At 48.2% G+C, this 16325-nt stretch overlaps 1 protein-coding gene across 1 annotated transcript; it reads right to left on the minus strand.

The window, feature by feature from the left end:
* Nucleotides 1-10736: 10736 nt before the first annotated feature.
* On the minus strand, nucleotides 10737-15971 carry LOC129716116 (tubulin alpha-1B chain-like). The gene is made up of 5 exons (XM_055666001.1): nucleotides 15755-15971; nucleotides 15091-15313; nucleotides 14817-14965; nucleotides 11725-12405; nucleotides 10737-11155 (listed from the first exon to the last, which is right to left on the minus strand). Exons 1-5 carry the CDS (start codon nucleotides 15887-15889, stop codon nucleotides 10856-10858), a joined length of 1488 nt encoding a protein of 495 aa, XP_055521976.1. The 5' UTR covers nucleotides 15890-15971; the 3' UTR covers nucleotides 10737-10855.
* Nucleotides 15972-16325: the final 354 nt, after the last annotated feature.

Below are 16325 nucleotides of genomic sequence, written 5' to 3' on the forward strand. Positions count from 1 at the left end.
CCCGTCACCCCCCACTGCACGATAGTCGCCCTGCCCTCTCCACACCTGCCCGGTCGCCGTCCCACTCTTCCCCCTTGCCCCTGTAACTTAGATCTCCGGTCAATGCTTGCACCAGCATGGGGGGAGGGGGGAGGTTGTGCCGACCGATTAACCACGCCCCCATTCCTCCATACACCAAACCCAGAAAAGTTCTCACCACTAGGTCAACTTTCTAAACAACTTGGCGGACACCAAATGCTACAGTACTTAGGTTGGCTAGTCAAGCATCTCTGGAGAGGAAGGGATCGATTAAGGAATTGTATAGATAATGATGCAGTAAGGTATGAAAAACAGGACCAAGGGGTCGGAGATCAATGATAATATAGACTAGATCATTGTTAGCTTGTCAGAAAGTTGACAACAAATCGAACCATAGATTAAAAATGTAGTCGGGGACAGTAAGACAAGTCGGACGAAATGGGAAGGGGGAGGAAATGGTAGAGACAGGGAAAGCCAAGGGTACTTGAGTGGGACGAGTCCATGTTAATACCTGCAGAGGTGAAGCTTCCCGGTAAAGTGAAATATAAGGTTCAAGTGTTTAGCAAACCGAGATATCAGGCTGGTTTAGGCGGACTCAGATGAGCTGTTCAGCGATAAGATTGCCGAGTCTGCGTTTGGTCTCGCCGATATATATGAGTCCACACTTGGAACAGCGGATACGGGAGATAACGTATAAAGTATCCTTTATTGCTTTTCAAACTTTTAGTTTGAACGAAATTACGTATCTTGCAGTCATGACTGAGAATAAAATAACAACACAATGAACACAGTTTAACATCCACCACAGTGACTCCACCAGGCATCTCCTCATGGTGATGGAAGTCAAAAGTCTTAAAGTCCTTGTCTCTTCCTTCCTTGTTCTCCCTCTGCGTTGAGGCGATCCAGGCATTCGATGTCGTCCCCCGCCGGGTGATGATTAGCAAGTCCCGCGGCAGAATCCGAGCGCCGCGAACGGTCCGGTTCAAATTCCGCGTCGCAGGGCGGAAGAAGCTGCCACACTCCAGCCCAGCGAAACAAGCTGTTGCTGCGGGAGCTGCGGAGAATCGGTCACAAACCTCGGACCAGCGAGCTCCCGATGTTCTCGTCCACTGGGCCCAGCGCCACCACAGCCCCATGTTTCCAAACTGCTGCCCTCCATGACTGTATGACTCGACGATACAGTATCAATGGCAAAATCCGCTGGGTTAACGGTTAAGGCGAGGAACTGCCATTAGGGCATCCATTGTGCTTATATCAGGAGCAAAATGTCATGCTTGCTTCTTTACTGATGTTGCCTGACCTGAAGCAGCGCTGACATTTTTTAATCATTGGTTAAAATGCCAGCACGCCTGGTGTGAGTAGCCTCTGTATTCAAGGGTGCATAATATTAACTAGGCTGTATATTAAGCAATGGGAGAGAGAGACATTAACATTTGCTCTGGCGGTAGAGTCTAGACCGGAGCAGAAGTATTTTAAAACTGTCACGTTACCGCTCGGTATATTTAAGGTTATCTCCCTCGTCGCCACACACCTTCTTCTGCAGTTGTACAGGGTTTTGGTGAGACCAATTCTGGAGTATTGTGTTCAGTTTTGGTCTCCTAATTTGAGGAAGGACATCCTTGTGATTGATGCAGTGCAGCGTAGGTTCACGAGATTAATCCCTGGGATGGCGGGACTGTCATATGAGGAAAGATTGAAAAGACTAGGTTTGTATTTACTGGAGTTTAGAAGGATGAGAGGAGTCTTATAGAAACATTATAAAAGGACTGGACACGCTAAATAGCAGGAAATATGTTCCCAATGTTGGGTTTGTCCAGAACCAAGGGCCACACAGTCCTAGAATAAAGAGGAGGTCATTTAAGACAGAGGTGAGAAAAAACGTTTTCACCCAGAGAGTTGTGAATTCTTAAGGGGTTGGACAGGCTAGATGCACGAAGATTGTTCCCGATATTGGGGAAGTCCAGAACAAGGGGTCACAGTTTAAGGATATGGACCGAGATGAGAAAAAAACATTTTTCACACAGATAGTGATGAATCTGTGGAATTCTCTGCCACAGAAGGTAAGGTTATCGCTACGACACCGTGCGGCCCCGCGTTACGCGTGACATTAAAGAACGAATATCACAGTGATAAATATAGCTTAATGAAGACGGGGAAAATCTTAAGAATAGAATAGACCTAGCTAAATGATTTATTATTTCACGAAAATCTGCCATAAATTGTTAAGATTGTTCTGCGTCTACTCCATCCTGCGTTAACATGTCTTGGGTCCTGGGTCTCAGGGTCTTGGTGAGACCACACCTGGAGTATTGCGCACAGTTTTGGTATCCTAATCTGAGGAAAGACATTCTTGCCATAGAGGGAGCGCAGAGAAGGTTCGCCAGACTGATTCCTAGGATGTCAGGACTTTTATATGAAGAAAGACTGGATAGACTCGGCTTGTACTCGTTAGAATTTAGAAGGTTGAGGGGGGATCTTATAGAAATTCACAAAATGTTTAAGGGGTTTGGACAGGCTAGATGCAGGAAGATTGTTCCCGATGTTGGGGAAGTCCAGAACAAGGGGTCACATTTGAAGGATAAGGGGGGTCTTTTAGGACCGAAATGAGAAAAACATTTTTAACACAGAGAGTGGTGAATCTCTGGAATTATCTGCCATAGAAAGTAGTTGAGGCCAGTTCATTGGCTATATTTAAGAGGGAGTTAGATGTGGCCCTTGTGGCTAAAGGGATCAGGGGGTATGTAGATAAGGCAGGTACGGGATACTGAGTTGGATGATCAGCCATGATCATATTGAATGGCGGTGCAGGCTCGAAGGGCCGAATGGCCAATTTCTGCACCTAATTTCTATGTTTCTGTGTCAAAATTATAACGGCAAAAATAATTAATTTCTGATTGAAGCCATTTTTAGAGTTGCTGCTATTGTGAATATTTCCCTCTTTCATTCATATTATCTGAAGATTATTTGGTTCAATGGTAAAGCGTTTCAATCGAAAAATAATCAGAATTATATTTTCTGATGTGAGCTTTATTGATAGCTCACAGCCGGGAAATAGTTTGGGAATTAAAATAACTGCACTACATCGGCTCATGAACCCGTCCGATTCTGACTGTCATGGCTCATTGTGGTGCTGCAACGCGAGTTTCAATAATGTTCATTTGATAGAACACGGTTGTGAAACAGGTGACAATATCACTGAAATGTCACGGTGGAAATAGAGAAGCGTGGAAAACGCTAATTAGAGCAACAGTCTCTCATATTCCGCTTGGGCAGCTTACAACCCAGTGGCGTGGATACTGATTTATCTAACTTCAACATTCCCCCTTGTTCCATTCCTTCCCTACACTAGTCGCACCTGTTTTACTTCTCATCTTGCAAGAAGCTAACGACGGCATGTTTCATTTAATCATCGTTACTTTGGTTTTAGAAATATAGAAACTTAGAAAATAGGTGCAGGAGAAGGCCATTCGGCTCTTCGAGCCTGCACCGCCATTCAATATAATCATGGCTGATCATCCAACTCCGTATCCCGTACCTGCCTTCTCTCCATAACCCTGATATCTTTAGCCAGAAGGATCACATCTAACTCACTCTTAAATATAGCAAATTAACTGGCCTCAACTACCTTCTGTGGCAGAGAATTCCACAGATTCACCACTCTCTGTGTGAAAAATGTTTTTCTCATCTCGGTCCTGAAAGACTTCCCCCTTATCCTTAAACTATGACCCGTTGTTCTGGACTTCCCCAACATCGGGAACAATCTTCCTGCATCTAGCATGTTAAACACATCTTTCATTAATTTGTTCCATAATCCCTCCCCGTCACAGTCTATATCTCTCATTTCCCTTTCAGCTGACTCCAGTCTGAAGGAGGGTCTCGACCCGAAACGTCACACATTCATTCTCTCCGGCGATGCTGCCTGTCCTGCTGAGTTGCTCCAGCATTTTGCCTGTCTTCACGCAAAACTGTTCTTTGAACGAAAACAATCTACACTTCCAATGCAAACTCCCAGTAGTACACAGATCCGTTCGTCTAATAATAATAAAACTTTCATTTTCTCGCCGAATTGCAATTGCAATTGGCTGGCAAGTGGTGATATTGACACTTGTGCTGCGGCATTCTCTTTTAAAAGATAACATACAGCTTTTAGTATTTTACCTTGCAGGAGCGAAAATATATTAATATTTTAAAATACATTAATTTTAATACCCTGCGAAAATAAATGATATTGCGAGTCTGCAACTATCTACCCCTTACCTCCAAGTTTCAATGAGAGATATAACGCAGAAACAGACTCTTCATCCCAAAGAGTCCGCGTCGACCAGCAACATCCGTACACTAACACCATCCTACCCACACTAGGGACAATTTACAATTTTACCAATCCAATTACCCCATAAACCTGTTACCTGTACTCTGTGGAGTGTAAGAAGTAACATAATCTGCCACAGAAATCGCTCGCAGGTCACGGGCAGAAAGTACAAACACCGTACTGACAGCACCCGTGGAAGGATCACACCGGATGTTTGGCGCTGTAAGGCAGCAATTCTACCGCTACTTCACCGTTCCGCCATTTGCCTTTCTTCATTCCATTAATATAACCATCGTGTTATAGCAGAACTGACTTTCGTAGTTGGAGTTTAACGTATTTGCATATTCCTTCACATCGCAATAAAATGATTACGATCATTGATATTTTCAATTGAAGTAATCACAACAGATTTTAATAAACATAGGAACACAGAAAATATGTGCAGGAGGAGGCCTTTCGGCCCCTCCGAGCCAGCACCGCCATTCATTGTGATCATGGCTGATCATCCCCTATCAATAACCCGTGCATGCCTTCTCTCAATATGCCTTGACTAGCCTTGAGCCCTATCTAATTATCTCTTAAATCCATCCAGTGATTTGGCCTCCAATGCCCGATGTGGCAGGGAATTCCATTAATTCACAACTCTCTGGGTGGAAACGTTTTTTTTTTTTTCTCACCTCGGTCTTAAATGACCTCCTCTTTATTCTAGGACTGCATGTCCCCTGGTTCTGGATTCACCCAACATTGGGAACATATTTCCTGCATATAGCTTGTCCAGTACTTTTACAATCTCAGCTGCTGCACGAACACATTTATTTACACGGTGACTCAGTCTAAGTTCAGGGAGCAGTTGAAGAGCGCCGTGAAATATCCGGTCACCTCATTGCTTCGGGCTATTAACAAATCTGCGCTCTGAACACATAACAAACGCGGCAGCAGTCTTTCCGGTCAGGGTTTCGGCTTCTAACATTAACATTGGGACCTTCCAAGGTTCAGTCCAGGGCAAATAATCCCATCGAAATAATCCCATCCCGCTACTTGTCCTCAATTCCGTCGCAGCGAGAGTTGTTATTTTATACCAATCATCCCATTGCCGCCGCAGTGGCGGCCAATCTGGATGCGCTCCCGCAAAGCAATTGACGCCGTTCCTGTTCCTACTATTATGTTCAAAGGTACACAACTCACATTTCCCCTCTTCCTCACCGCTGCCAATATTCGTACCGTTTTCCCGGGGATGCCCGCGCTTCATCGGGTCAGTACAATAAATAGTTGGCTGCAACAACTCTCAGAGTGTGACTCATTGGTAGGAGAGATGTGACCCAGGTCACGGAGTGGTTTCTGGAGCCACAGACTTTCTGGTCAATGTTCTGGTCATTGTTTATCAGCCATCTGTGTGGAGTTGGGGAGAGATGCGCGGCGCAGGGGGGAGTAGATTGGTAACGAGGTAGAGGTGTGATGTGCAAGACAAAGAGGGAGCCATGTGATAGGGAAAGACGGCGAGGTGACGAGTGAAGAGGGAGTGGACTGAGAATGAGTGAGGAAACGGCGTGCGGACAAGGAGGGAGCGATGTGGTGAGCTGAGGAGGAGGGAAGAGAGGGAACGTTGATGGAAAGAAAGGGAAATGAGGAGTGGGGAGGAAGCGCAGCGAAGGAAAAACGGACAGAATGAAGGCGAACAAAAAGCAGCGTGAATAGGAGAATCAGCGAGCGAACACGGCGATGGAAAATAAGGAGATAAGGGCAGATGGGAGGGTGTAACTGAGAGAGGGGGAGGGGAGTGGAAAGCGGGAGCGCTGTGATCGGGCAGAGGGATAATATAAATTTACAGAGGGAGCGAGGTGGCGGCGATAAATGTGGAAGAGGAGGAAGATGGAACGATGTGAGAAGGGAGAGAGGAGATGATCAAATGTGGGGAGAGGGGACCAGATGTGTGGGACAGAGATCGTCCCAAGTGACAATAATGTGGTCCACACATGAACTTGGGATAGCTGACGGCCAACTGCCCACACTCATCATTCTCCTTCCTGATGTGACATAATCCACACTGTGTGAAAATCCCCACGTGACTAATGAAGGCGAAGAGCTGGAACTCTGCTGGAAGCAACGCGTAGCCCTGTCGTTGGAGAGTTAGCAAACACGCGAGTGAGGGAGTTTACCCCAGACGCGTATGCACAGAGAGTAGAGTGGGGGAAGATGTGAACATTCCATACACAAGTACACAGAGGGCCGCGTTGGAAGGCACTGCTCATCACAGACACGAGTACGCAGGTGATTGTGTTGGGGAACTGTCAACAATCTAGACACTAGTGGGCAGGTCGGTGATGAGATCAGTGGGTACAATCCAGACCGGTATTCAGGTGTCGGCGTTGGAAGGTTATGTACACTTCACACAGTAGTAAATAGATGGTAGTTTGGGGAGGCTGTCCATGCGGCAGATACCAGTGCCTTCGGTGGGATATTGAGGAGCGTCGACACTCCTGATACGGAACATAGACGGCGAAATGGTAGCGTTTACACATTCCAGTCACGACTGCACGAGAGGTGGATTTGCAGATGTGTATATATTCCAAGTACGAGGACACAAGGGACGGTGTTAGAATAGTGTCTAGATTATTGACAAGGGTTTTAGGCGACGGAGTGAGGGGGAGGGGGAGTGCTGGACCACATAGCGGAGAGAGAAGAGGGAGCATGTGTAGATCTAAGAGTGCCAAACATGAAGAGACGGAAAGGAGAGAGAGATAACGAAAGGGTCGCAGGAAAACATGAAATGGCCAAGATAGTGGACGGCACGAAGAAAGGGGCAGATGGGTGAGTATCGTGGAGAGACGGATAGCGGGATTGGGAGTGTGAAAACGGGAGACAGAGAGGAGAGGATAAACATGGAAGTATAGAGCTGGAGAAGAAGGGGTACATTCAGAAAGCGTGTGAAAGACGGAGCGACAATGAAGGGAGGCGAGAGGTTGAGGGCAGAAGAAAAGGAGAATGGAGGGGGAAGCGTAAAATTGGGGGGAGAGAGTGAGAAAGAGGGGACGTGTGACAAGATAACCTAGAGAAGATGCAACGAGGGGAAGATGCAAAATGATGGAAAGGGCGAAGGGGCGTGAAGATTGGGGGCTGAGAAGGGACGGAGGAAGCGAGAGAGACTGACAGAGACGGAAGCAAAATCTTGCGACAGGTAAGAATAACACGAATGGGGAATAAGAGAGGAAGGGGAGATAGAATGCCGGCCAATGAAAGAGATGAAGCGGGAACGGGGAGTAGGACCGAGGGAAGACAGTGCAGGAAGCGAGAGTGGGATAGGAACGTTTACAGGGAAGGAGACACCTGGAAGGGAGGCGGACATAGGGAGGGGAAAGAGAGAGAGAGAGAGAGAGAGAGAGAGAGAGAGAGAGAGAGAGAGAGAGAGAGAGAGAGAGAGAGAGAGAGAGACGCGAGAGAGAGAGAGAGAGAGAGAGGGAGAGAGAGAGAGAGAGAGAGAGAGAGAGAGAGAGAGAGAGAGAGAGAGAGAGAGAGAGAGAGAGAGAGAGAGAGAGAGAGAGAGAGAGAGAGAGAGAGAGAGAGAGAGAGAGAGAGAGAGAGAGAGAGAGAGAGAGAGGCGGCTCTGAGTGTAAACCCACAGCTGGAATGAGCGCGCAAGAGTTAGGCTCCACGAGCTGCGCCAACAATGATGATGAGGTTCAGCGCGTGAGGAGTCGCAGCCCCGTGATGTGTCGAACAAAGAAGCTACACCGGAACGGATTTTGTTCTGCAGAAGTTTATCGATCTCTCTGAGCCTTTAATCCACAGCGGCGGCGTGGTGTGGGGGTGGGGGGGGGGGGGGGGGGGTAGGAGGGGGGGGATGGAGGCTGGAGGCCCTGGATTAGTCGGCATGTGGCATTGTGACGTCAGCAGTTCGTGAGTCCAGTTTAGATTATATCATGAGTGAGGGGGGGGGGGGGGAGGATTTTATTTAAAGATGAGCACATAAAAATGTCTAAATTTAATGAAGAGTGGATTAGCGAATGTAAAAGTGAAATCGCTAGCGAAATGGAAAAAAGCAGAGTTTCGGCGAGTGATTGTCGGACCAAGGAATCAAAGGGCCTAATCTGAAAAAAAAATCTGAAAATGAAAGCTCCTATGGCACCATATGGCACACACACACACACACACACACACACACACACACACACACACACACACACACACACACACACACACACACACACACACACACACACACACACACACACACACACACACACACACACACACACACACACACACACACACACACACACACACACACACACACACACACACACACACACACACACACACACACACACACACACACGGACAAACACACAGAGTTTTAATATATAGATAGATATATGTATACATGCTTATCCTTTTAATCAATTCGTGTATTTTATATTTACGTCCCCTTGAATAGTGTTTTGGTTGTCATTCACACCTGGAAATAAACTTGACTTAGTAAAATTAAAGGGGTGATGCATAATACGTACAGGCAGATATGAAGTTGAACCTACCATCAATGTTTTTCAGAAATTTCAACCTTTCTCTGTAACTTAGTTGCTGAAACCCAGGCAACATTCCAGTAAATCTCCTCTGTACTCTCTCCATTTTGTTGACATCCTTCCTATAATTAGGCGACCAAAATTGTACACCATACTCCAGAATTGGCCTTACCTATGCCTTGTACAATTTTAACATTACATCCCAACTTCTATACTCAATGCTCTGATTTATAAAGGCCAGCACACCAAAAGCTTTATTTACCACCCTATCTACATGAGATTCCACTTTCAGGGAACTTTGCACAGTTATTCCAAGATCCCTCTGTTCACCTACATTCTTCAATTCCCTACCATTTACCATGTACGTTCTATTTTGATTTGTCCTGCCAAGATGTAGCACCTCACACTTATCAGCATTAAACTCCATCTGCCATCTTTCAGCCCACTCTTCCAACTGGCATAAATCACTCTGTAGACTTTGAAATTCTACTTCATTACCCGCAACCCCACCTATCTTAGTATCATCTGCATACTTACTAATCCAATTTATCACACCATCATCCAGATCATTGATGTACATGACAAACAACAGTGGACCCAACACAGATCCCTGTGGCACCCCACTCGTCACTGGCCTCCAACCTGACAAACAACCATCCACCATTACTCTCTGGCATCTCCCATTCAGCCACTGTTGAATCCATCTTGCTACTCCACCAATAATACCCAACCATTGAACCTTCTTAACCAACCTTCCATGCGGAACCTTGTCAAAGGCCTTACTGAAGTCCATATACACAACATCCACTGCGTTACCCTCATCAATTTCCCGTGTAACATCTTCAAAAAATTCAAGAAGATTAGTTAAACAAGACCTTCCAGCCCCAAATCCATTTGATGCTTTGTTTATTGCAAAAGGCCCATTAGAACGTTTACTTCTTCCAAATGGTCTTGTAAGAAAACATGCATCATGCTCCACCGAAAGACAATGCTTAATTCCACACCATTACAGATAAGAAAAGGTCATGTTAGCCTTTCGAATTTATTTTATAGTTGTACGATTGCCCTTTGCCCCTTGGCAACAGGGAACAGAATCTGACTGTTGAAGACGAAAGTGACTATAATTTCCACATGCTCAGTTTCATTCTTCTTTAAAGCACATAATTATAGTAACACGTGAAGAGGGCTTAAGCATTATAAGCAATCTACCTATCCCCACCCCTTGCTGTCTTCTTGAGGCTTTGCAATTCATCATTGCACAGCAAGGGATAAGGATAGGGATAGGTAGATTGCTCCTTCTTCTTGCGTTTGAGGCAGCAGAAGTATGGAGCAGGATGCTGCCATCCGGTTCAATATCCGTCGGTGACCGGCTTTAAAGGGCGCATGATCCGGGTTGGCCCCAAGCTGCCTCTGTTTGTTGTCGTTCGCCTGGCTGAGGTCAGTTGACAAGGCTCACCACGGGGAGGTCGACAACACGAGTCCCCGGTAGATTGCTTAAAACGATTAAAGTCCTTTTCAAGTGATATTATAATATTGTGCTTTAAAAAAAAGTTGAGACTGAGTATGTGGAACCCCCCCCTCCCATTCCCCGAATGCCCGCTCTATCCTCTCCCGTCCCCATACCTTTGCCTCTCCCTTGCCTCTCCCCCCCCCCCCCCCCCTAAATTTGCCGAACCACTTCGCCCTTCGCCCCCCATGCCCCCATCCTTCGGTTTCCCACCCCCTCCTATTAATAAGTTTAGCACTGATATGACCGCATCATGCTAGAAATTTCTGCGGCAATCGTTCTTCTGCACCCAGCCACGCAGCGTCTCTCATTCCCAAAGGGTGAAAATGTCCTCGGGATTTTCCAATGACAAGCGAATAGACTTCCAAATGTGTTTTTTTCCAAATAAATTTATTTTCGAAATTACAATGCTGTTTTTTTAAACCTACTTTCTAAATCTAAAGTTGCTCTGTCGCATAAATGTGGCATTTGATTAAACATTTTAATTTTAGGATAATGCGTTTACTCCTCTCCTTCCTCCTCTGCCCTTTCAAGTTCAGTGGAATCCAGGGCCACCTCTTGGTAATCCTTCTCCAGCGACGCCATGTCCTCCCGCGCGTCCTGGAACTCCCCTTCCTCCAGCCCCTCTCCCACGTACCAGTGGACAAAGGCCCGCTTGGCGTACATCTTGTCGAACTTCAGGTCCAGGCGGGTCCAAGCCATGGCGATGGCGGTGGTGTTGCTCAGCATGCAGAGGGCGCGTTGCACCTTGGCCAGGTCGCCCCCCGGCACCACGGTCGGGGGCTGGTAGTTGATGCCCACCTGCGCGGGTAGGGAAAGTGTAGACATTGAATTTCACTTCCTGGGCTCATGTAAACAAGCGAGCTCCTCCCAACCCCTCCGCAGTGTGAACCCCGTGTTTCTGTTCCCCGGGCGAGGGCTTCGGAAAGGGGGATGTGTCTATTAAGACATGATCTCAATTCTTTACTTCTTCCCCTATCTGAAGGCCAATACTCCCTACCTGGAGTATTTTTACAGACCGATTACCGGATAGCAAGAGATACTTCGGCCCACCGTCTCCAGGCACATGAATTCCTACAAATGTACCTCATCTCCTCCATCCCTTGCGCCCGCATTAGGTCAGGATGTCTCCTGCAAATGTTAGGACACGGTGAGAACGTTCCCGTTGGATGACTACATAGCGTTTGGGTGTTGAGTAGTGAGGGCACAGTGGTGACAGAGGGGGAGGTACTTGTTCAATTGTTGTCGATGAATACAGAGACATCTACTTAATATTTCTAGATGCGCCGTTTACCTGAGGTCGCGGACAAACATAGCCAATGCCCGCCTCCCCCTGTTATACATGATTTTGTCTCAAACCCTTCACTTACCTTGAACCCGGTCGGGCACCAGTCCACGAACTGGATGCTGCGCTTGCTCTTGATGGTGGCGATGGCGGCGTTGACATCCTTGGGGACCACGTCCCCGCGGTACAACATGCAACACGCCATGTACTTGCCCTGGCGGGGGTCGCACTTCACCATCTGGTTGGCCGGCTCGAAGCAGGCGTTGGTGATTTCGGGGACCGACATTTGCTCATGGTAAGCCTTCTCGGCCGAGATCAGGGGCGCGTAGGTGGCCAGCGGGAAGTGGATGCGCGGGTAGGGGACCAGGTTGGTTTGGAACTCAGTCAGGTCGACGTTGAGGGCGCCGTCGAAGCGCAGCGAGGCGGTGATGGACGACACGATCTGCGCCAACAGGCGGTTAAGGTTGGTATATGTGGGGCGCTCGATGTCCAGGTTCCGCCGACAAACGTCGTAAATGGCCTCGTTGTCCACCATGAAGGCGCAGTCGGAGTGCTCCAGGGTGCAGTGGGTGACCAGCACCGAGTTGTAGGGCTCGACCACGGCGGTGGAGATCTGCGGCGCCGGGTAGACGGAAAACTCCAGCTTGGATTTCTTGCCGTAGTCGACGGAGAGTCTCTCCATGAGGAGAGCGGTGAAGCCCGAGCCGGTGCCGCCGCCGAAACTGTGGAAAATCAGGAACCCCTGCAGTCCGGTGCATTGGTCAGCCTGTGGGGGGAGAAAAGCGGAAATTGTTAATGGAAAACCGCATATGACGTTGGTGAGCTACCTGGTTACCATTACGGTTGGGCATAAGTGGATGGCTTTGGGGAGAACGAATGAAATTGTTCTTTCACTTCCACTCAACACTTTACATAGTAAGCAAGATGGCAGACAGATCTCGTCCCATTTCTCTGCATTGGGCCCGACCCAACTGTCGAAATGGCTTTCGAAAGTCTTAGGTGTAATTGGCATCCCACAAGTGAATGCGAAGGCCTTAAGTTTGCTCTGACGTGTACATAAAGTTCGGGTTAGGCCTCATTCGGTGTGTACAATACATTTCCGGTTGCCGTCTTCGGTGAATGCCGTGGTGGCTTGGACGAAGTTGCAGAAAAGGATTACGAGAAAGAATGCTTCACTAATTAGAGGATATTAAAATACAGTACAATACAATACGGTTTTATTATTCACATTGCATATAAAGTGCAAGTTAAATGCATTTTCCAGCAGCGGTACAATGAAAAATAACACACAAAAACACAATAAGAATTTAACACCAACATCCACCACAGCATTTATCACTGTGGTGGAAGGCACAACATTTGGCCAGTCCTCCCTCCATTTCTCCCCGTGGTCGGGACCTCAACCCTCCGCATCTGCCGATGCCTCCCCCACCGGAGACCGCGGCTTTTGGTTGGTGTAGGCCGCACGCCAGCGAACAATGATTTAATGTTCGCGCCGCAGCCAGAAGCACCACAGACCGCAGGGCCGGCAGTCGAAGTCGAAGCTCCTCTCCAGGGATCCCCAGCGAGGGATCCCGCTTCCGATGGTAAGTCAATGCCGCGCCCGCGGCCAAAGTTGGCCGCGGGCCCGAAGTCGGAGTGGAAGCTTCTTCCTCTCCCGGGTCCGCAGCGAGCGATCCCAGGCTGCAGACGTCGCGTTGGCCGGAGCTCTGCAGACCGCGGCCCCAGGCTGCCACGGGCTAGTGAACGGAGCGCTCCCCTCCGCCGAGAGTCGGCGCTGCGCCCGCAGCTGAAGCCCCGGGAGCGTCTCCGGGAAAGGCAGTCGGATCCTCGTTGTTGGGCCACGAGGGAGGCGAAAAAATACAAACGGACACGCTGCTAGCAGGGCTACCGGCTTGCAGCGCCCTCACCGACACTGACACTGACACTACACTATTAACACTATTAGCTCTGAGGCATAGCCCCGCCAGACAGCAGAAGAGCAGGAGCTACCACGAAGGAGCACTAGCGGCAGACAACAAAGGAACGACATCCAATGCTGGCCTGACACCATTTCCGAGCCGACAAATGTCGAGGTAAAGTTGTCTTCACTGTGCGTCGCCGCTTGAGGCTGCGATTACAAAATGTTAAGCACGAGTCTCCATATGGGGTGATAGAATATCCACTCTACCTCCCTCAAATACCATGGGACTAACGGCAAGTGATTAACTCCCGCCTGGAGCACACACATGTTTGGGCCAGATGGAGATGCCTCCATCGATTGTGAACTGGTGTTGGCAGAGTCAAAGTGTCTCTGAACAAGTGGGAGTCTAACTCCAACTATGTCACCGCCGAATGTGGTATTGAACCGCAAAGAACGGAACACCTACTGAAATGGCCTCAACTGGATCACCGATGCACAGCTGCCGATCTCGCTGATGAAGATGCCGAGAAGTGTGTTCATCTTTGACTGAACAATATCTAATCTTGTATAAACATAGAAACATAGAAAATAGGTGCAGGAGTAGGCCATTCGGCCCTTCGAGCCTGCACCGCTATTCAATATGATCATGGCTGATTATCCAACTCAGTATCCTGTACCTGCCTTCTCTCCACACCCCCTGATCCCTTTAGCTGCAAGGGCCATATCTATCTCCCTCTTAAATATAGCCAAATAATTGACCTCAACTACCTTTTGTGGCAGAGAATTCCACAGATTCACCACTCTCTGTGTGAAAAATGTTTTCTTCATCTGGGTCCTAAAATATATCCCCTTTATCCTTAAACTGTGACCCTTTGTTCTGGACATCCCCAACATCGGGAACAATCTCCCTGCATCTAGCCTCTGCCCAACCCCTTAGGAATGTTGCAAGTTTCTATAAGATCCCCCCTTGTGATGTGGACTGGATAAGAAGCTCTCAGCAGAGGTCGGATAAATGTGGACTATGTTCTCTGAAACATGGACGCTCGAGGGGAGACGTGATAGAAGTGCATAAAAAATATTAAAAGCAGGGGTAGGAAAACTTTTTCAGAACCCATTTCCCATGTTGGAAATGTCAAGGTAGAATCATGGTTTCAAGGTATGGCCAGGGCACAATAGAAATACTCAGGGTGGATGAATATTCCTATCCTCCCGGATTAGAAGCTCCCTGGTGATAATGAAGGAATTGTGTGAAATTCTACTGCGAATGAACTTACCACCTTCCGGATACGATCCAGGACTAAGTCCACGATCTCCTTGCCGATGGAGCAGTGGCCTCTGGCGTAGTTATTGGCCGCGTCCTCCTTGCCGGTGATGAGCTGCTCCGGGTGGAAGAGCTGCCGGTAGGTGCCGGTCCGCACCTCATCTGCAGGGGGACGGGAACAGAAAGTAGACAATCAACCTGCGCTACAAATACGACCCTCCACAAATGTCAGGGTAGGATTTGGGATAATGCAGAACATATCAGTATTCTTCCTCCTGCCGGCTTACCAATCACCGTGGGCTCCAGATCGACGAACACGGCTCGTGGGACGTGCTTGCCCGCCCCCGTCTCGCTGAAGAAGGTGTTAAAGGAGTCGTCGCCGCCCCCGATGGTCTTGTCGCTGGGCATCTGTCCATCCGGCTGGATCCCGTGCTCCAAGCAATACAGCTCCCAGCAAGCGTTGCCGATCTGGCACCCGGCCTGACCGATGTGGATTGAAATACATTCCCGCTGGAGGCGAAGAGAAATACAAGACGATAATATTTACAAATACAGACTATTGACACCAGAGGGACTTGGACCGTAACAGATGACGGATCACCTATCCCTTCACAATTGTAATAGATATTTTCGGATATCTGTTACAAATGACACCCCCTCCGCCAATAAATGCACACGTATAAACAACAAACACACGATGAATATTTGTGGAAGACGCCATCGATTAGGGCAAGGTACAGCTGCGGATGAGGAACTAATGTGTCCTTGTTCTACTTTGATGTCATCTCGGTTAGCGACACCTCCGCCTAATGTGTGAGTGGAACATCCGGTTAACAAATAGAACCGGACGAGAAAGATAAGCGCTCCGCCATGTGGCCATCGCCTCCCACCAATCGGATGCGCGGCTCGATGGAACGCGGCGGCGCTGGGGGTTCTGTCACGTGGGCTCACCATCCTCTCTCTCTGTTGTCGCGGCGGTCGATGGCGGATGTCGCCACTGGCCCTACTTATACCGCGGCCCGGCTGAGCAAGAACGGCCTCTGATTGGCCTCGCGGGACAATTGACCCGCGGTTGCTCGGAGACATTTTAGTAAACACAACCCGGCGGATTGTCCGCGGTAATGTTCGTCACAAGTGAGCTGAGGAATAGCACTTAGCAACGAGCAGATGAGGTTTGTCTATAACCATATAACACCATATAACATATAAAAATTACAGCACGGAAACAGGCCATCTAGGCCCTACAAGTCCGTGCCGAACAACTTTGTTTTCCTTTAATCCCACCTGCCTGCATTCATACCATAACCCTCCATTCCCTTTTCACCATATGCCTATCCAATTTATTTTTAAATGATACTAACGAAACTGCCTCCACCTCTTCCACTGGAAGCTCATTCCACACCGCTACCACTCTCTGAGTAAAGAAGTTCCCCCTCATGTTACCCCTAAACTTCTGTCCCTTAATTCTGAAGTAATGTCCTCTTGTTTGAATCTTCCCTAATCTCAAAGGGAAAAGCTGATC

This window comes from Leucoraja erinacea, unplaced genomic scaffold (genome assembly GCF_028641065.1).
Source record: "Leucoraja erinacea ecotype New England unplaced genomic scaffold, Leri_hhj_1 Leri_1695S, whole genome shotgun sequence".
In the NCBI taxonomy this organism is placed as follows: Eukaryota; Metazoa; Chordata; class Chondrichthyes; order Rajiformes; family Rajidae; genus Leucoraja; species Leucoraja erinaceus.